Source organism: Rhododendron vialii, chromosome 9a, assembly GCF_030253575.1.
Source record: "Rhododendron vialii isolate Sample 1 chromosome 9a, ASM3025357v1".
Taxonomy (NCBI): domain Eukaryota; kingdom Viridiplantae; phylum Streptophyta; class Magnoliopsida; order Ericales; family Ericaceae; genus Rhododendron; species Rhododendron vialii.
In genome coordinates, this window is record NC_080565.1 from 27037403 (window position 1) to 27059717 (window position 22315).

Consider the following 22315-nt stretch of genomic DNA (forward strand, 5'->3'; position numbering starts at 1 on the left):
GAGCATTTGAAGGTTGTGGTCTTGAGCGAGGGGTTGAGGGTTGGATGATAAATTCCCATTCAATAGCTTTGGCGAGAATATTGGAAGCAATTTTCTCGACCGGAAGAGTTTATGATAGATTGTACTCCTTTCATCCCTTTTTAAGTATCTTGTTTTGTAACTTCAACTTATTAAAAAGACATCATCATTATGCCTTTCACATCAACTTTTTCCTCCATTTTCCCTACTTACCTATCATCATTACACTTTCACTCATTTACTTTTTAAAATAGAATCTACTTTTAGAAACAAAATAGACAATGCACTAATTTTTACCCACTAACTTTACAAAATGGACACTTATTAAGGGACAGCTCAAAATGAAATACTGGACACAAAATAAGAGACGGAGGGAGTAAGTGATAGAGTTGTGGTGGGTCCAAATATGCCTAAATGTCAAGAGAAAGATGGTATTATGGTATTACAGCGCGCTCCAGAGATGTGGTGCGTGCAGTTTATGGAGTTGAATTTAAGCCAAGGCACAAAATCAGCGGAGAAAGAGTTTGTAGAAGATGGAGGAATGAGTGCCCAAATTTTGTATGGGTACCCGGGAGATTTGTAATCAGTCGCCACAATACCAAAAATTCCTAAAATCAGATATGCAACACTAATACTAACAGTTTTCTACTGGTGAAAATTTACTGCATAATCAGTCGCCACAATACCTAAAATAAAAATCTCCAAATCTTCCAACAGATGGTAATGCCAATAATGCGATCTACAGCTAAATATTACCCACCCCCAACTTATCTAGATTCCACAGGAATGCAATGCTTATGAGATGGGTATATGAGACCTTATTACAGCTTAATTTTAAGACCATGAGCCTTGAAACTAGGCCATAAGCTAAAGGTTTTCAAATTCAATTCGCAAAACCAGCTCTATTTTCAGCCTCAAACAGTGGGACAACAATGATTGGATTAGTGACCATATAAATAATAACCAACCTGCTAAATGTAAGAGATCAGAAAGAAGGAGCAGAGAGTGCAGATACGACTGAAGGAAGCAATCTGCAGTCCATGCCAGGAAGCTGTTGGAGGCCAAATATACTAGCCGCTAGCATCTCTTCAGAGCCAAAGCCACACTTATTTTCTCCACATCCATTCTTACTGAGTTTCAGTAAAAACTGCAGTGTTCCCAGGTTTGACTTTTCAGGAGCAAAATTTAGCTCCAAGTCAACAGATCTCAAAGAAAGCCTTCCAAGGATCACAGACGCAGTTAGCCAACGCAAAAGTTTTGATATTGAAGAATCTTCAGATTGCTCTGTCTCCAACAAAATTGCAGAATCGCAATAAGTATCCCAGGCTGAAGCGCTTTTGCAGAGCTTGACTGTAAAGCACTGGAAGTTGCCCACCTTACAAACATAAGCAGCTTATCTCCCTCCTGTTAATCAGATGAAAAATAGCTTATTCACTTCCAATGAATAGAATAATCAGTAATCTAAGCCTGCAATTGACACAACCCCTTAAGAGAACTACTAAATTATAGGCGTATCAAGTACTAATATATTTCACCTTTATATGGAACAGGATTTTTAAGTCGCGGTCTTCTCTGGCCTAACGGTTACTCACGCCTAACAATTATCGAGGGTATTGGCCAATGTGTCGGGAGAATTTGAGACTAAACTAGCTATTTTTCTCTAAAGTGCTAGCAAATTCCATAAATCTCATTGATATAAGTCATTTTCCACAAATCACATGTGTGAGTTGGTTTACAACCACTTGCCAAATTTTTAATTAAAATTCGGCACATACTGCATCACTAGTTCAGTTATACTCTCTCTATTTTACAATCATATAGATGACGTTTGGGGCACAATATGCCAATCAAGCCAAATAAGCTCAAAACCCTCTCTATGTACATTGCAAACCCTCTAATTTGGCTACCGAAAGCTTTTTATCATACATGAGCATGTGGATGCACCTAAGAATCAATATCTGTACAGAAGTCACCAACCGAAACAGTGAACAACTACCGAATAATTGTATCAGTTTGTACCAGAAAGATAAAAAAGACTACTTATAAAATGCAGAGAAGCAAGATAAAACAAAGGTTTGAATTTTCTGCATTTTCTAAATATAAATCAACATATGTCACTGAAAGATGAAAATGTGTGCACAGAACTCGAAACTACAAAATTAGGCTAATTAGCCATTCAGATTTGCAGTCACAATATACAGAGTCAAATGCACGACACATCCAGCATGCTTCCACACATGCATGGGTGTGTAAATACGCGCGCACGCGCACAGAGAGAGAGGTACCATGCATAATATGGCCCCTGGAGGAGTGCTCATAAGTATAGCTTCCAGTCCTAATTCTGCACAAGGACTATAATTTCCATCACAGCATACATCAACAACTTTGTATATCTGAAACGAACCCTGGTAAAATGTGGCTGATAAACTTTTCGTTCAAGAGATATCTTCAAGGTTGACGTAAGTATCTCCAGAACTGAAGTAACAAGATGAACTTTTTCTATAAGATTGCCACCAACTAAGAGTTCGTATAAATGAGTTGAAAGTTCTGAGAGCTGCTCCAGGGCAAACTGCTGCAACCACTCAATTATGTTTCGGGTAGAAATGACATCATTGACCACCTAAATAGAAATAGGAGTTAGGAGCAGGAAGTTTCTGCATTTAGAAACAATCTGTCAAAAAGGAGACACTACGCAAATTTTCGGCCTATTACATCATTCGCCTTGATCACCCTTCAAGAGTTAATAAGGGCTAGGATATCACTTCCAGCTTTGAATAACACACTACTGGAGATCCAAAGCTTTGCGTTGAAAAATCCGGGAATTCCTATATCCCCACGAATGGAATATGGCAAAGCAAGGAGAGCTTAAACACAGCATTATTATAGGAGGCACTACTACTATTATGGCCCTCTAAAGATTTGTTTATGTATAACAAGAACCTCCATCTATGAGAAGAGCATTACAAATGTAAAAAAACAAATTAGAAGACTATGAGACCATTCCCTACATTAGAAAGCACCAGCTTCGGACATAAATACTGATTGAACTCTCTCTCTCTCTCATGGAAACCCTACTCTGAGAAGCTACCCACTGATTGAAGGACCCTCTGGAAACAGTCCTATGTTACACGGATGCAGGTTTGAGTATTGGGTGTGGGTGTATATCTCAGGGTCGGATGCCTAAAGTTTAAAATTTGAGGATACGTGGATATGGATCTAGATTTGCTTCAAGCATTAGATCATGGCTTCAAGTATTAGATCATTTCCCATGATCTAATGCTTGAAGCAACAAGAGGAAGAAAGCCGTATGTATAGTGTGATGAACTCATCAGACGAGCCAACTTCCAGACTCCCCTTTCCTAATATAAGGCCCAGTCCCAGAAGAGCTAATCGAGAAGGCAAGGAGGCTCGGAAGTCTTTCAAGACAACGGAATTCGTAGATAGATTGACCAATTACCGGTAAAGGAAGGACAGGTAAGAATGGAATGATATTTTTTATAATTAATTTTTTATAATTTTCAAATTTAATATGTAGAATAGTAGATAATTTATGCAATCTAAGTATATTGATTCTTTGTTTTGTGATAAAATGATAATAAAGGCCGATAAAGAATTATGGAATCTATTTTAATTGCCAAAATGTAAAGGCAAATTCTACAAACTGCCCACAGGGCAGTCCGTGGTGCAACACACGCGCTGTTTTTCTTGGGCCTTTCTCAAAACCTTGCAGCTTTCTTACCAGACGACAATCTAAGTCAAATCAAATTGGAATAGATGAATCAAATTACCAAATTAACCCCAAGCACCTCTCTCTCTTCTCTCTCCATTCACATCCGGTCTATGTACTTTGTCTGATTCAATTTCATTTTTTAACGCACATATGCACATTAATATTTTATGAAATTAGAATAATGCAAGTGATATTTTTATTACCTTAACGTAAGAACAATGGTGAATATGTTTAATGAAATATTAATATTTTATACTTTGAAATTTTAAAAGGAAAAGTGTTGAATATTTGAATAAAAAAGCTCTTACCAATATCCGATTGAGTTGATTTTTACATGAACTCTTAATTTATTTTTTTTAAAAATGAGCAATTCGGATCATCTTTGTGGGACCCAACATAGGCCTCACAAAAATATTTTTACTTTTTCGATTCGTCACCAATAATACACAGTTTGATACAAGACTAAAAAACGCAAAAAGAAATTGAATAATGCCAAAAAGCTCCCTTAAAAGCTAAGGAGTACAAAATCTTATTGTCATTACCTACAAATCTAAATTTAAAACGGAAACACTACATCCACCGACAGGGGGAGTAAGTGGCCGGCCACCGACCGGCGTGTGGAGTCCACTCCAAACCCTGCACGGATAATCCGAGTCGTTCAAAAAATTTTAAAAAAAACCCAAGTGGGCCTAAGCAATGATCGGCTCAATCCGATACGTGTAGATACTCGATCCAATCTTTCCATTCTTGAAAATCGAAAAATCTAATCTTTTTTTTTTCCAATTTTTCAAGAATGGGAAGCTTAGATCGAGTATCTACGCATATCGGATTAAGTTGATCCTCACCAAGCCCCACTCGGATTTTTTTTTTAATTTTTGAACGGCTTGGATCATTCGTGCAGAATCTGAAATGGACCCCACACGCCAAATCGGTGGACATAGTATTTATCGGAAAACCCAAAACAAACGGGGTCGAAGACCCATAAGTTAGAGAGAGAAAAAGTGAGAAGTACATACTACAAAGTTCAAAGTGACGAAAAGGCAAGGCTAAAATAGTCATTAACACCCTATGCAAAAGAGTCCTTTGCAATTCTTGAAAAACTCGTTGAAAGTAATCAAACACATGAAACACAGGACACGTGGGTTTCTAGCATGTAAAGAGAAGTCATTTCATCGTTCCAACTTTAACGCCCAGTGGGCGGTTAGTAGCAAAACCCAAATGTAAAAGCTCAGTAGTAGCCCAATTCGCAGCCCACAAGAATAAAATAAACCCCAATCGTAAAAGGAAAAAAAGAAGTGGCCACTCTTTGTCACTCTGTAACATCGAAGATCGTCGAACGTCTTCCATGCTTCCATGCAGTGACGTTTTGTCTGCCAAACCAGGTACCACTCCTCTTTCCTCTTCCTTTCTTCTTCTCCTCCCTCTTGTTCTCTTCTTTTTTTTCTCCTTCTTCTACAGTGAACGAGACCCACACAAACAGCCGTGTCCGGATATTTTTGGCCGGATCCCGAACGTATCCCGCACCCACACCGGCGTCTCTTCGCCCAAAACTGGGGGTCCGTGTATCATAGTGAAACACTATAGCCAAAACAAAGCAACTTGTGCTAGTCTACAATGATTCTCACTTTTTGACTAGTGCTAATCTACAAGCATTCCTAATTAATTGGAAGGATGAGATAATCAACACCACTAACCAAACCAGCACTCAACGGACCTATATTACACGGACTCAGGAACAAGTATCAGATACAGGTATGTGTCTAGGACTCCAAGCGTCTGCTTCATCCAATTATCTTCTCAAGGACTCAGGAATATTCCATTAATTTCTATTTTCTCGGATAAAAAGCGTCCACAAAACACCTCAGGGCATTTCATGCATAATATAGGAGTTCCACAAAAATTATAAATTACGTTTGCTAGGTGTATTCCAACTAGATATGTCGGACACAGATTCCACACCCTTATCCTAGCGTCAAGTGTCCGACATGGATATTTTACACATTTACGATGATCCATGTAATATAGCAGCGGATCTAATGGTGAACAATTTACCAAAGAATAGAGAGAGTACGATGAGAGGGTATTGACTGGTTTTCTATGCGTAATAAGTCCAGGGTATCTTTGCATCGTCTTGTCCTTTACTGTCTGGTGGCTATCGAGTAGTCCAGGAATCCTTTATGTGAGGTTTAAAGTGAGGTGACTCGTGCCTCATTCAATAAGTGAACTTTTCGTTTCTCAGAGTTGCAGTTGCCCAAAGAGGTGCACAAGGAAGGCATGGCAAAAAACAGCAGTATCAGGTATGTGTAAGTGTGAAGAAAGAAAGAGACGGAATGAGAAAGGATGATGTTGATGAGGCAGGATATAGAAAAGATTCAGATGAGAGAAGGAAAGTGAATTCTATGTTGGGTGCCAACTGTTAGGGAGATAAAGGTGTAAACCATCAAAAACAGTAAAGGATAAAGAGTGATCAAGACTCAAGAGTGTTGAATTTAAAGCACTTCCACCCTCAACACTTCAGAAAAGCCTATAAAGAAATTAAGAAATTGCAAAGAAAAATTTGTAATTTTTAAGGCAAGGAAATGGAAGACATAATCGGAATAGCTCATTACCTCCAGTGCTCTGTTTAACAGAGGGAATGGTAAATTTGTCTGAGTTTGGTATTGCTTCCCACAGAAGACTGAAACTATTGATGATAACCATGAAATAATACTACAGTGCTCAACTAGATGACAAGCCAATTTATGAACTTTAACAGATTTCTTTACCACCTGCAATGCACGCAAAAGAAATTTTTGAAACTAAGGTACACAGATGCAGATGAAGATGGAGCACAAGAAGCGGGGCAGAAAGCTTATTGCCAATATACAACACATTCTAATCCAACAGCAACCAAGCCAAAGTGATTTTACAGAGGCAACAAAGCTTAGAATAACCTGAAGAATCATTTCTTTTGATTCAATATCTGAAAGAGGAGAAGCGTAAAAACCCAGTAGAATCTCAAGGATGTTGTTCCTGATATATATTTGAGCATCATCATCTGAATCAAGTCCTGCATATAGGAGACAAAGTATCCATAGTCTGTCTGTTCTAAAATTAACTGAGTTGCTCCAGAGAAAATTTGCAAACAATGGTATAGACTGCAACAAATGCCAAAATGTATTGTCAGGATTCAGAGTTGATCATTCTTCACGCAAAAAGTACATCAATTGATAATTATTCAAATAGTAAATTGTACATCACACGTGTCAACAAATTTACAAATGACAGAAATATATGCATAGAAGCCTAGTGAGACTGACTGAATCGACTGACAACATAGAGGAAAATAGAAGAAACCAAGTTTTCAGATTAGAAACATAAACCTTCATATTAACCCTCGCAGAGCCCATCAAAAACTTGCTTATTGTTGAATGGTGATCATGTGAAGGATCCAATAATGACAGAAGCCTCTGCAACAAACTTAGCCGTGATGGAAGGAATCCTCTGCCATGCGTCTTCTATACCATTTTGCAAATATGTCAACAAAAGCCGAAGTCGCATTAAATCCTTCCTCTTCTGACACTTCTGCAACAAAAGGTTTTAAACTTAAAATAGCAGGAACCCCAAGGTACGTACATTGGCAAAAGAACAAAAGTATAGGTAATACAGAGAAGTACAAGACAATTCGACGGATAAAAGAAAACTATGCATCACCATGAACAAGAGGAGGTATAAACCAATATTATGCATCTCTCGATAGTGAAAACTAAGTAGCATGGGCATTTCTAAGAAAGTGGGATATCTACAACACTGATATGTCAGACATACATCCGTCGTCATCTCTCCAGTCCAGCCACATACCATTGTTCAATAAGCCACACCACCAAACAAGAACCATAAAGATCTCTGGGGATCACACAATGAATAGAATTATAGAAAAGTCAGCCCCTAATTCACCATCCTGCAAGCACATGCAACACTGGTTCACAATAACCATCCTACGCCATAATATTCTTCATAGTGAGAATCTTATCCGTAGTTCCACACCAAATGCAGAAAGAAACCTTGCATGAAGTGCGAGTGCCCCAAATGGCTCTCCAAGAAAAGTATTTGGTTCCCCAGCCAAAACTTGGTAAAACGACTTTACCCAAAAAGACCCATTTGCCTTCAAATTCCACCTCAAACAAGCCTCGCCCACCCCCAAGTCCCTCGTCTCATATAATTTCCCTAAAATTCCTCTAACTCCTCTTACCAAAAAAAATTCCTCTAACTTCCAGTCAAGTACCTGCAAAACATCCCACCACACCATCTCCCAGTCCAACTGAGATAATCCGCACTGAAACATAGCAGGATGAGGGTCTCTTAACTTACATCCCTGCACCAAACATGGTCCCAAAATTTCACCCTCCTCCCTGCCCCCACCTTTATATGTGTATGCCTAGAAAATTCACCACAGCCTCTCCTAAGTCCTTTTGCTATTTGGATAATAGTTGAATCCAATCAGCACGGAAACAAAAACCTTCGAAATAGGCATGAATGTGAACATACATAAACATTTAGAAACAAAAACTAGAACTCATCTTAAAGTGTAGAAGGATATGATGGTTTAACTAGTCATATTCAACTCTTAGATTTATTCTTTTATGGTGCAAAATATGGATAAGCAGATAGGCTACTCCACATATCCATCAGTGAGAATTGCACTCAACACCATATAGCCATCTTCAAAGAACCCCTCCACACCTATGGTGGAGCCAAAGCTAAGGTCCCACCACATGCTACGGGCACAAAAGAGTATGTTTAGCCCCACCAAGCGACTATGGAGACTTGAACCCGAGCATTGAGCTAGGAACTCCACATACTTACCCAAAAATAGTAAAACATCAAAAACTTAGGAATCACTTTAACTTAATACTAATGAAAATTGTTTCCTATTGTCAAATAAATTAGTGTTATCAAAATTCCATAGGATTCTCTATGTATGTGCATAGGATCCCAACAGAATAAAGCCCACAAATTCACTAAGATAATACTGAGAATGATGTTATATAATACAGACTATAATTCTTATTGTACTAGCCCTAATATATATATTTTTGAAAAATTAAAGACATTTTAGTGAAGACTGTCCTGTACTTGACCTGATAGTTTTCATACCAAAATAAGATACTGCTTCTCTATGTTTCTTGTGTTTTGCAGCATTTCTCAACGTCCAGTAGTCTCTGGAAACATTGGAATTTCATTACTGCACTAGAGTTCAATTGTTATATACTTACGAAATAGAAATGTTTTGTATGTTTCAATGGAAATGAAAGAAAATTTTGTTCCCAGCTTCAAACTCCACATTGAAAGCTAATGCAGTCCCAATCATGCTTGGGTATTAGCATATACACAATAAAAAGAACCAAAAAAAAAAAACCTAAACTTCATGATGATTCTGCAGGATTCACAGCATGTTCCAGAAACAGCAATTCTGGTAGAACAAAAAGCTACCTCTAATGCATTCTTGAATCCTCCAAGAGCCTCATACCCCAATTTCCTCATCTCATCATGTGGTGAAGATATGCTCACAAATGCAATGGCAAGCAAGCCCAAACTAGTAAACTCCACTGGTTCAATGTAACCCATCAACAGCCTATGAATTGAGAAGCGCAAGATGAAAACAGGATCATGTGTTTGTATTTGCTCAACATTCGGATAGTTTATCTGCAAAAAATGAAAGCAACCTAATAAGGCTTCCAACTAGCCCATGTACTAGTTTGCAAACGATAAAAGTACTAATAGAAAACATAAATAACAATAATCAAATGACTAGTACTCCCTCCGTCCCAATTTGTTGTGCCTATATTGACTTTCCCAAAATTTAAGGGAACATCATAATTACATTAACTTTTTGTCAATTTACCCCTTTGACAAAATATTATAACTTCGTAAAAAATAAAAATAATTGAACCCAAATTATGGTATTGGAGCTACATCCACAAATAGTAGTCTTGTCAGGTCAAATCAAGTTTAAATTTTGAATATAGGAGGGAGAAAATGAGGGGTAAAATGGTAATATGAATATCCAACAATGGAAAGTTTTAAAACAAGCACATCATTTTGGGACATCCCTAAAAGGAATAAGGGCATAACAAAGTGGAACGGAGGGAGTAATTATTTAGAGAAACACCTCACCTCATTCATATCATCAGAATCGCCATGTTGAACCTCAACAACGTTTCTTCCATAAGGAAAATGTAAAACAGTATATGCATACAATTTGGGGTCAATGGGGAGGTTTTCCCTGAATTGAGTTCTTCGGCCTTCTACTGCTTCAACATCCTTCATCATATGAGACGACAGATCCTGCTCCTGTTCTCGTTCTTTTCTAATTCTAATAGCAGCCCTTCCCCACAGGTAATCCCTTTCAGCAATGCTTCCAGAGTTTGACAGATTAGCAGACTCAATTTCAAGCATGAGACTGTATATTTCCAAGTCAACTTCACTGAGTGTCGCACCATAAGAAGATAGAAGCAAGAAAAGCAATTCTCTAGGATTTGCATTAATGTCCTTTTCGAAATCAAAACTAAACAGGTGAACCTTCATTCGAAACAGAGCCCTAAGTAACCTAACCACTTCCAACTGTTTCATGTACATCTCTGATGTATTTTGTTGCCTAGTTTCTCCATAAAGTGCACTTTCATCAGTAGATGGAACAACGAGTAACCTCAGAATGCTAGCCATAGGCCTAAAGATCATACCAAACTGAGAACCCCAAATGATTGGAAACAGGAATGGATGGAAGGTGCAAACTGAGAGTGGGCAAGCAGCAGCTGAAGCACTAATATTCGTGAGTTCCCATCAGATAGCGAAGGAAGAACACCTCAGAGCATCTTCAGCGTTGAACGGTCCCCAAACCTATGAAAAAGAGACAATCTCGCCAGTTGTTCTGTGAACGGACAATTACATATCTCTCTTGTTAATTCTAAAATATTTCTCAAGATGATGACTTCCAAAAATCTGAACAACACATAGTTTTGCCCGTCAATTTTTCAGGGTCTTCAGAGTTTGAAGGGAATTTCCTGACAATTATATGCCAAGTATGCACCAGGATGTTCATGAACCGGACTATTGACGAGTATTCTTTATTAGATCCCACTTCCAAATAAATCTCTTTTGTGTTCCCATCTTCCTCTGGCAGAGACCGAATTTGATTACTCTTCAAAAGTAAAAGCATCCTACACAAGAATATCTTTGCAACAACTCTATGTACAAGGTTTAAAGATTGGTCAAGTGAATAAGCATCAATCTCTCTAACATCACAATCTAGTAAATCCTCATTTGCTGCACCTGGACAGACGGAATTAAATAACTTCAATCGCTTTTTCAATTTCTCAGCATCTCCATTGAAGGCGAAATAGTACCGAAGCATACAAATCGATTTTCCTAGAAGACTGTGAGAGAGAAGATTGAGAAGTTCTCCCATAGATGGAGGCAAGAACTCAATACATTCTACATTAAATATGTCCATAGTAACGTAGCTCTTCCAGTCTGAGAAACTGCGAAACAGAATTCTGGAATAGAACAAAGACATGCTTCTGAAACATTTCTGAAACTGCCCCTTGTATTTCATGGAAGCTGAAATTAAGTATGACAAAGCAATAGGTAGAAGCATCACAAAGTTATCATCCTAGGGCGTATTGCTGCACGTTCCATCAGTCACATTGTCATTTGGAACCAAATATTCATTCATCACATCTGAAAATAAGTGTCCAATGACTGAAAGATGGACGGGGCTCAGTTCAGTAAGAAGAAACAACATCTTAGCTCTAGTCATGCTAGTTTTGCGAATGAAATGAGAAAGCACTTCTATAGGAGTGTTATATATCACCCTTGATAGATCCATAGTAAGTGGAAACCAATGGGTGTGCATAACTTTACGTTTGTTTGCGACATTAACAGCTTTCAGCAAACATAGATCTGCAGTATCTACCTCGAAATGCATGGCAAGTTTGATAAGTGGAAAATAAATACTCTCAAACATAAGAACATCAAAGGGCTTTTTCTCCATTTCCCAGAAAATGTTGGATGATATTCCTTGCGTATTGGGCTGCTGCAAATATGCTGATAGCATATCGAAAGCACAACCAGCGATCAATAATCCAACCAACAGAGCAGAAAAGTCAGATGATACTTGAAGCGTAGAATCACCTAGGTCAATCTAGGAGAAAATCCAAAGCACCAGTTCGAGCAGCTCAAAATTATGCTAAGTTCCTTTGAACAGGAGCAGAAGATAACCGGAGATGGCCTGAAGATTGGAAAACTTTTGTTCTTTTTGGCAATTCACAAGGCCGTTATATCTACACATAAAGAGAAGATACAAACAATGGCAGCAAAAACATAAAGGTAGACCTCAATTTCAAACACATGAAAAATGCAATCTAAGTTTGTTCATATCAGCAAAAAGGAGCTGACTATCACATTATAGACGAAAAGCAAACACTGCATCTCAAACAATTAAAATTAATCCTTCTGAAATTGTCTTGCACAAACTTTTTATTCGCAATGGTTGGTGAAAATTAGAGAACATAAAACCAACCAAGCTTTCTGAAATCCCAAAAGTGTAAAACCCAACAAGAAATATTCCTTACATGGATTTCCTTAAGTTAGCCAGTTTTGTCAAATTCTTGGATCATAACCCCAAATCAATTCCTTTGGCAAGAATATTAACTAAAAGAAAATTTAAAATTTCTAATAGACAGAGTAGCCATATTATTTCAGCAAAACATTAGCCTACTGTGAACTATTTATTAACCTCCTCCATCATCCATTCACTAAGGTTATTAACCTCCTCCAACATCAATTCATTAAGATTTCAGACTTCACATCAAAGAAAATTCCTTCACAAAAATGATCCTCCATGACTACTGATATATTCGGTAAATAAGATTTCTTTTTCAACGCAAACAATTAACCACAAGCTTCAGAACTGTTTGCACCGTACTCTTCACTGATACAAGTATACAACCCAGGATCCTTCATTCTTACGAATCTTAACCCAGCTATATGAGCAAATTCTCTCTTTGGAATCTCCCTTCGAAATATTCCCATCAACCACCTCTGCTTTCTACTATATGCTAGAACAACTATATGCATTACACAGTACATTAAGATCACACCGACAACCAAAAAGAGCATATTAAGAAGAATGTGTTTTCCATAAAAAGCACGGCATAAGCTAAAGTTATGCATTACATCAAGCTCTGTTGCTAACCTGAAACTTAGAAATAGTAGAGAGAGACAGAGCCAAACTTGTTTCATTCTACTACTCTTTTCTTGGCAATGCAGGATGCCTTCAAAACCCCTCTACACGAGAAAGATATGCTAATGGGGCAATTCACAAAAACATTACAAATACAGCTTGAGCCTAAAATGGCAACCGAATGTACCACAGTTATGAATTAAGCACCATGACAATAAGCTCACATGCATTTCATAAACCCCAAAGGAAATACTTTTAGAGCTTCCAATCTACGTCATACACATCTGGGCTACCCTGATGAGATGCCTGAGTTTCTTTACATGGTTTTCCATATAATTTCAAGTTCCAATGATTTCAAAGAAATCTCAAATAGCCTTTATCAGGATTAGAAACTAAAACGACGAGATTGAATGCTTCATAGATATGAGAAGTTATCTCAATTCAGTACAACAAGTCAACATTGGCAAACTATCAACTACATGTTAACCTCCCAACTACATCAATCCATTAAACCCACATATTAAATGAAAGTTCATCAACTATCCATCCAGTAAGCAAAACTGATAGTAGTAACTTCAAAGCGAAAACGTAAGAGCACAAACTTAAAAAAAGACCTTAATTCTCATTAATGTACCCCTCTTTGCGCCCTTCGAACCCCGGCCTCATGAGCTTCTTCTCTCTCTTGGCAATTTTCCTCATCTTTTTCTGATGAATCCTCTCGGCTATATTCCCTGCTCTCTTCTGCTGCTTCTCCCCCTTCACCTTCTCCCTGCTCTCAACCCTGTCCTTCCACTTCTCCGCATTCTTCTCATGCCTCCTCTTCTCCTTACTCATACTCACCTTCAACAACTTGGGATCATCGTGCACTTTATCCCCAGCCGCCCGGCTAACCGCCGCCTTCCACGAATGCTTCTTCGCCACACCCGGGTCTTTCTTCGCCTCCTCCAACCTCTTCGCCATTTCCAGCTCCTTTTCCTTCGACAACTTCTTTTTCTTCTTGTTCCTCTCTTCCCCGCCTCCTCCAAGCTTCACTTTCCCAAACTCAATCCTTTTACTAGCCTCCGTCACTTCCTTCTCAATCTCCCCCTCTGATTTCCTAATATTACCACCTCTGCCAACACTCTTCTCTCCTTCCGCTTGATCATCATCATCATCATCACTACCACACCCACCCCTCTTTCTCTTCCTATATTCGTTCTCTCTCTTCTCTCTCTTCTCGCTCCTCCATGCCTCCCCTCCGCCACGGTTCCCTCGCAGCTCCTCGATCCGTCGGTGGAGACGTTGCCGGAGCTCCTCGTAAGTGACCGACCGTTCAGGAATCCGATCTGGATTCCCAACCGGTTCAGCGCCGTCGCGTCCGTCCTCGGTGGGACCGGGCACTGGTCGGAGGGTTTGTTTGAGCAAGTCGAGGGTTGAGGTGAGGGGTTTTTTTTCGGGGTCGAGGCGGTCGCGGCGGGATTTCTTGATGTTGTCTCTGGTTTGCTGCTTAGCGGCTAGTTTGGCGGATTTGTTGAGGCCTGGGAAGTAGGGCTTGGAATCGTCTTCGGTGGGGAGGTAAAACTTGGCGGGGATGAGTTGGATTAGGTTGTCGAAGAAGGAGGAGTTTTTGCGGATGAGGTACTTGATATCGGCGGAGGCGAGGGTGGTGGGTGGAGGTTGCGAGGTTCTTTGCTTCTTCTTCTTCATTGTGGCGCAGACAGAGAGAGAGAGTTGGGTCTGTATTCGAGGGGCGTGGGGAGATTAGGGTTTCGGGTTGAATTGAATTAACTTTAGACATGGGAAATAAGGCCCAATTGACGGAAAAAAATTCAGTGCCGCGAGTCCCACGAGGTGTTCACTCGCTCATCCGAGCCGTCCATTTTATTTTTGAACAGCTCAGATTTGAAGAGAGAAAATGAGAAAGAAAGTATTAGAATAAGAAGAAAAAAAGAATTTTAATTCGAGCCGTCCAAAAGTGTATCAAACCATTCGGATCCAAACGAATACCACGTGCAATATACCCATTCGGCACTTGAAAAATCTCTCGTCACCCAATTGACAGAAGCAGAGATAAAGAAAGAAACAAGCATGCGAAAAAGATATCCTAGACAATCCATGTGCCAAACAGAGCCTATCTCGGGTATCAAAGAAGCTGTGTGCTTTTGCTCAAATCTGCTTTTCTCATGGTAAATGATTATTCCCTAGGTTTTCATTCACCTTGTATGTTCTACTACTTCCTTGCATTCAAATCCTTAATTGTGGACTGATACCCCTCCTGTACTGTAAGAAACTAAGAATCAATCTTCTATGATTTGTATGTACTTTACGTAGTCCCAAATAGTGGAGTACAATGTTAGTTAGAAGGAATAACAAAATTGTAAAGCTATTGATTGGTTGCGGCTTGGACATCATCAACATCACCAAGAGAATGAGACCAAGGCAGTAGTATGCAATTAATGCATGTGTTAATTCAATTTAGAGAAATGTTTGTTGATATACGTGTATTAACTACTCCATATTAGAATTACTAGTAGAAGATAAGCTATCCAGGATTAAGCACAATGTGCGGACAAAAATACTCCATGTATTCTGAATTAGCACCCAAGAGACTCTTATAGTGGAAAGTACTCCACTGGGCCTTGATGACGACCGCAACTCTGATGATTACTGCAGCAAAAACGGATCTCCGTTGTAAATATTGGTAATCCAAGATGATGATGGGACTACATGCATATCTTCTCACTATTCTAACCGATAAAATAGGAACACCATCAGAGCTTGGTACCATCAATGGTTACCATCACAATCAATAAACTCGATAATGGGTGAACATGCACTATAGCCTTCCTTTTTTCCTTCAAAAAAAATGTAATGCAAGTTACAAAATATAAGGTTAAAATGTACCAAACTCTGCTGATATCGTTGAGCCGGTTTTCATTTCCAAACGATGCCCCCCAGGAAGAGCCGGAAAACCTCTAATCTCCGCATCAACAAGGGGGGCATTAAGCCCGAGAATTCCGGATCATTTTAGTGTCATTTTTGGTCCTTCAACTATTATTGCTTGCTATCAATTTCGTTCCCAACATTTCCAACTTGAGAAATTAGACTAAATTCAAGCACATGTCAACGACAGAAACATCTGTATTAATTTAGGTTCATTGGCTTATTAAAACCTGTTTAGCTTCCCACTCCCACAAGCTGAATAACTCCACCCCTTTGGACAAAATTAGAATAAGAAATTCAACCCCGATGGGAACTGGAGCTAGCTGACTTTATATGTCCCTCTTTTTGTACAATATATATATATATATAGATACAAATTAGGAATTTTCTGAACTCATAACTGATGTTCCTATGTGCGCGCGGTATCAATTCCCCTGTGTATTTCATGGTTTCTTCTTCTTCATATTTTACGTGTTTTCACATAAGAACTTCAAGCGCTAATATAGAATAACTTAACACGCTTGTGTAGAACCCATCTAATTCAAAGACCTATAGGACCAACATCGCTCTTTTCATATACCTGTGCAGGGCGTACCTCTACGCACCCAGGTTGGAATTGCCCGTCAAACATGGGTAGAGACACCATCATATCACAAAGAAGCAGAAATGTAAAGAAATGTTTTGAAATGGTGACGGGGACGAAAGTTCAGTTCTTGGCGGGGGGATGAAAGTCCAGTTCTTTGGGGGGGGGGGCGACGTCGTTGGATGAGAGAGAGAGAGAGAGAGAGAGAGAGAGAGAGAGAGAGAGAGAGAGATGCATAAATGACGTAGTGGGTTTTGAAACATAAAAATGTTTTGGAATGTGCAAACTGGTGGGCATAAGTGATTTGATGGCAACTTTGTAATATATGTACAAAAAACATAGGAACTTTAATTTCTTGGGAATAATGCATTGTCAGCCCTTGGATCAAATGAATCTCAACCCTTAAATTAACTTGTGTTTGTGTGGTCTCTACACCCTTGTGTTTTATTAAGTAGTCTTGTGGCATGCATGAAGTTATGAGCTATGCAGTAATCATTGAATAATGAATATGCTTTCCAGGTAAGTGTCCAATTAAATTCAAGAACTATGAACTGTATACTCATCTAATTCTTATGAACTATAAACGGGGGACATTTCCATTATTGCCATTCTTGAAAAACAATTTGAAACTTTGCTAAGGAAAATTATATGTTCGATCTTCAGCCTTTTTAGCAATAAGTTCTCCCGTTCAATTTTCTCCTGTAGAAATTTGTTATGAAACAGAGAATATTTGTGCCTCATGCATCTCCTTCTTTCAAGACTAATTCTAATTAAATCACTGAGTTTAAATAAAGTTCAGAAAATCATGACCAAACTACATGCAGAGAAAACATTAACGTTTAGCCGTTTAGAGCACCACCCTATCAAGACGAAAGCTGACAGTCCAATGGAATGTCCATAGATTTAATCATCAACTTGATGAATTAACTTTGAGACATTATACTTTCCTTATTATAACAGGTTGTTCAAAAGGATTCCACGTTCTTCCATCAAATAGTCTACTTTTTCCTGAATACTTGGGTTGAAATACCAATGGATTAATTCGATGTTTGCTAACTGACTTCACATAATTCAGAAAAAAAACTAGTTTTTGAGAAGTTTATTGTCCATATCTCTCATTGAAAGGCGTTATTTGATAATGTCAGTCTATCACAATAGAATGAATCAATGAATAGTGCAGTGGCAACAAATGCAAGAATATTAACTTCCATAATCTCAGTGTTTTTTACTTCACAATAACTCGGGATTTGATCCCATATAGTCATGTTAGCATCTCCGCCTTACTCAATTCTTTACTGAATTTTGAGTAAAAGTTTATTTGGTATGAAGCACTTCAATGGGAAAGTTCCAATCTAAACATAAATTTGAGTAGAATGTTTATTAATGGCATAGTTGTAAATTTGAGAAAAATGGCTTTCAAATTTTGAATAAAGAATTGAGTCCCCCTTGATTTGGTTAAAATTTTGAGCAAAACCCAATTTGATATGGCTTTAAGTCAAGGGGTGGGGCGAGATTTAAGAGATGTTTGTAACGCCCCTGAATTTTGGTCAATAAAAATTTCGTTAAATATTTGAATTTTATTTGAATTACTTATTTTCTCTTGAGTGGCTATATGATTTCTTGTTAAATTTCGTCGTAGTTAGATTTTGGTCATTTGTTAAACTCTCGACTAGAAACTCTACTTGACCAATTTAGTTAGTTTCTAACCAACTAGTTGGAGGAACCGAGCAACCAACTCACATAGTTACTAGATGAACCTTTTGGACCTTTTGCCTTTACCCATTGGTCTATATTATTAGGGTAATTTTTGTCCATTGAACAATAAGCTTTTTATATTTGACAAAAAGTACATGTAGTCTTTTCAAAATCTTATTTTAAAGATAAAAAGTACTTGCACCTCTATTATCCTTTGGTTATTAACCGCAAGGGAAACTATTATTCATTGGGTAATAGCTCCAATCTTCCTACCAAATACGAGGTTTTATTTTAATAATCAAGATTTGAATTCCCATGTACTTTTATACATTAAACTATTGGGGTATATCTAAACCCTAGATTTTCAAGGTACTTTATTGAATAAAATAGTACAAGTACTTTATTGTTATTTTATTGGGGAGAATCCTAGCCTCTTATTTAATTGGAGTACTTGGTACCACACCTATATTTAATATAGGGCTTTTGTCACATGCTTTAAAGGACAACTTTGATTATTTTAATATAAAAGTTTCATTTTAACTTTTGTTCATTGGATAATAAAAGTTTGAGAATTTATTATCCATAGGGTAAAAGATTATAGTCTTTCAAACAAGTACTAGGGCTTAATAAACTAGTCATTTTCCCAATTGCCCATGTGATGTTGTCCCAATATTTTATTAAGAATGTACTTTTGACTTAAGACCTAAATTTTCTTAAAGTACTTTTTTATTATTTTATATTAGAATTTTGTACCCAATTAGATTAGTTCAATGGAGGTGTGATCTACCTAGATTACAAAGTACCTAGTATGATTTAAATATTGCCTTAGTACACATGTGCCTATTTATTAGTTTATTGAGAAAATCTTGACCTTTAAAGACTACTTTGATCTTTTGTACAAAGTACCTATTATTTTATTTGTGTTCTTGCACTTAGTAGTATATATATATATATATATATATATATATATATATATATATATATATATATATATATATAGTGTACTTGGGGGGGGAGAGAGAGAGAGAGAGGAAGAAGAAAAGAGAAAGATTTGGTGGAACCTTCCTTGATCTTCCAGATCTTCCTACATCTTTCAAATCCATGGGTGAATCTTCCTTCCTAGCTAAGAAACTAACCCGCCATTGTCCTCCATTGTACTTCTATGATTTGTTTAAAGACCAAATCTTGTACCATTATCTCATTTCTTCCAACAAATCTTCCATAATCAAATCCAAGGACTACCCTAGCCATGCAAGCCTACCATTTAGCCTTTGATCTTCTAAGCAACCTTGATTTGTTGGAATAAAAAAATGAGACTTAGAGAGAGAGAGAGAGGGGGCCGGCCAAGAGAGAGAGGGAGGGAGAGCTTGCCTATAAATAGAAGCTCACTCCAAGCATTGAACTCACACCTTCTCATTTTGCTCCAACTTCTCTTTAGAATTTCTTAGTGTTCTTTGTTCCAAAGTTCTAGCTTTTTCTTGAGTTCTTGAGAGTTCTTGAGCAAAACCACCAAACCACTTCTAGATCTTTAAAGTAGCATAGTTAAAGTTAGCTAGTTGTTTCTAGGAAGAGAAAAGATCATCTCTCTTCCTTTCGAAACAATCCGGAGTCGTTACGCCGCCGAATCACAAAACTGACTAACCTTCCGTAGCCGTTACTACCGCCAAGAAGTAAGGTAGGATCTCCTTATCGTCCACCCCAAGTATAAAGTAGGAATTCCTTATCTCTATTCCTAAGTATAATGTAGGTACCCATACTTACTCGATGAATACGTAGGTTATTTACTATGTGAATCGAAGTATTCGTATTTTGATTTTTCAAGGAGTTTGAGTTGTGTACATAAATCGATTGTGTTACTTGTGGTATATTATAGAATTGGATGATCTTGTTAGTATGTTTCATGCTTACGTTTGTCTTACCGCGGAGTCTTTGCATGTAAACGAGACACGAGAATCGAAAAAGTAGAAACATGGCACCTGTGGTGTGATTAATGAAAAGAAATGTTTTCCGAGGAAGGAAATATTTTGAAACTACATAATGACCGATTTTGGGTGGCATTATGTGAGTTGTGTGCGTGTGTAAAAGTAAGATTTGCGAAAAACCCAATGAGAACCCGGAGTGACGGAATCATTGTGGGGATACTCGGGAATCCGGAGCGGCGGAACCGAGGGTTTAGTTTTCAAAAACCCCAAATGGGAACCTGGAGCGGCGGAACCATTGTGGAATCACTCGGGAACCCGGAGCGGCGGAACCAAGGGTTTTGAATTGTGGCTTGGTTATCCGCGATACAGAGCCAATGCAATTGTGTGCCAATGGAAACCCGGGACGGCGGAACCATTGTGAGAATACTCGGGAACCCGGAACGGCGGAACCAAGGTTGGATGTGTTAAACAAATGGTTTTTGAAAGGTTGATTTGTAAATGATAATGTTGACACGGTCTACGACGAGTCGCGTAGGAGAAACACAAAAAATCTTGGACACCAACGATAGTTGATTAACGAATATGGATGTGTCATTGTTAAGCTGTGTATATACGTATCATGTGGAAATTGATGTTTTATTATAACCTTATTTGTAAGTTAAGATTGGTGGGTAAGAATTTCCTATTGAGCGTTGTAGCTCACGGTGTTACCTTTTGGTGACCCTGACATATTATATGGGTGGCGACGCCGGTATAATGTGTCAGATTTCATAGATGAACAAGGTAAGATGTACACCTTGGAGGCTTTCGGTGCCGAGGAGCTTGCCAGAATGGAGGAGCAAGCAGAGCAGTAGTTAGGAGCCCTAGTTCCTCCCTTGTTGAATAAATGTACCCTTTCCTTATGATGTAATTATGATGTAATAATGAGCCAGACTCTCTTTATTATGTAATAAATGCCTCATTTAACGTACCCAAAATTCGGGGCGTTACAATGTTAGTCAAATTTTGATTCTGAGTTCAAAAGGGAGAAATGGCTGGAGATGGTTAATTAGTCATATTTATACTCTAATTTGAGTAAAAGCTTCATTTAGTATGAAACACTTCAATGGACAATCCCACATCTAAGCACAAATTTGAGTAAAAAGCTCCATTGATGGCATGGTTATAAATTTGGGAGGACAAAAATAGCCTTAAGTGGCTTCAGGATTAGAGATCATTTCATCATATGTGAAGTATCTATAATACAATTCGCGACGGTGTGGTGGCCTACACATTTTTCCTACATAAATCTCAACCGCTGGATTTAACACACATTTCTCTACATAATTCTCCACCATTCATTCAACCCTTGGCTTTTTGGTAAATACTTTGCATGTTTTGAAATAAATAGTTGAGTAATTCTTTTAGTTTTGGTAATTAATTCAGTATGATGTTTATGCTGGTAAGCTTGACTAGAAATGACTAACTTCTATAATACAAATCGCGACGGTGTGGTGGCCCACACATTTTTCCAATATAAATCTCAACCGTTGGATTTAACACACATTTCTCTACATAATTCTCCACCCTTCATTCAACCCTTGGCATTTTGGTAAATACTTTGCATGCTTTGGAATAAATAGTTGAGTAATTCTTTTAGTTTTGGTAATTAATTCAGTATGATGTTTATGCTGGTAAGTTTGACTAGAAATGACTAACTGATGAAGTGGAAAATAGAAAGTTCGAATGCATGGGCCGTGCTTTTGGTAAATTTGTATCGCTGGGTTCAGAATCTGTTGAATGCTAAGAATTTTTAGAGATAATACGGCTCTTCTATTATTAATAAAGTAAAGTCAATCAAAGTAATAAAAAAGGAAACCAAAAATCATGCTTTCCCAAAAGAATATAAAATTCTTTTACCTTATTCCCCCTGCGTTTGTTTCATGATACAGGGAAAGAAAGAGAGAATTGATGGAGGGTGAGACAGATTTCTTTCATCATCATCATCATCATCATCATCTTCTTCTTCTTTATGGTTTTCTATTTGTTGGATAGGAACAGTGCTTCATTTGCTTGCTTTTTTGTTATTTTTATTTTCTTTATGTATGTTTGCCTTTTCATAGAGCAGATTATCTAATTTCTCCTTTTTATTTTGTTAATTTCGCCTAGAGAAACTGGTATGAGAAATAGAGAAAGATAGAGGGTACCGCTAAAAAATAAGTTAGCCGAAGCAAAAAGAAAAA

The 22315-nt window shown here is 38.0% G+C and overlaps 2 protein-coding genes across 2 annotated transcripts; both read right to left on the reverse strand.

Annotated features, from left to right (window-relative positions):
• Positions 1–1282: 1282 nt before the first annotated feature.
• On the reverse strand, positions 1283–13073 carry LOC131302085 (uncharacterized). The gene is made up of 7 exons (XM_058328697.1): positions 12984–13073; positions 9905–10627; positions 9221–9433; positions 6682–6885; positions 6358–6516; positions 2304–2638; positions 1283–1422 (listed from the first exon to the last, which is right to left on the reverse strand). Exons 2-6 carry the CDS (start codon positions 10466–10468, stop codon positions 2354–2356), a joined length of 1425 nt encoding a protein of 474 aa, XP_058184680.1. The 5' UTR covers positions 10469–10627; positions 12984–13073; the 3' UTR covers positions 1283–1422; positions 2304–2353.
• Positions 13059–14731, reverse strand: LOC131302089 (ribosomal RNA-processing protein 14-like). The gene is made up of 2 exons (XM_058328700.1): positions 13586–14731; positions 13059–13075 (listed from the first exon to the last, which is right to left on the reverse strand). The coding sequence occupies exon 1, from the start codon at positions 14655–14657 to the stop codon at positions 13587–13589; it is 1071 nt and encodes a 356-aa protein (XP_058184683.1). The 5' UTR covers positions 14658–14731; the 3' UTR covers positions 13059–13075; position 13586.
• Between the last annotated feature and the right edge of the window lie 7584 nt (positions 14732–22315).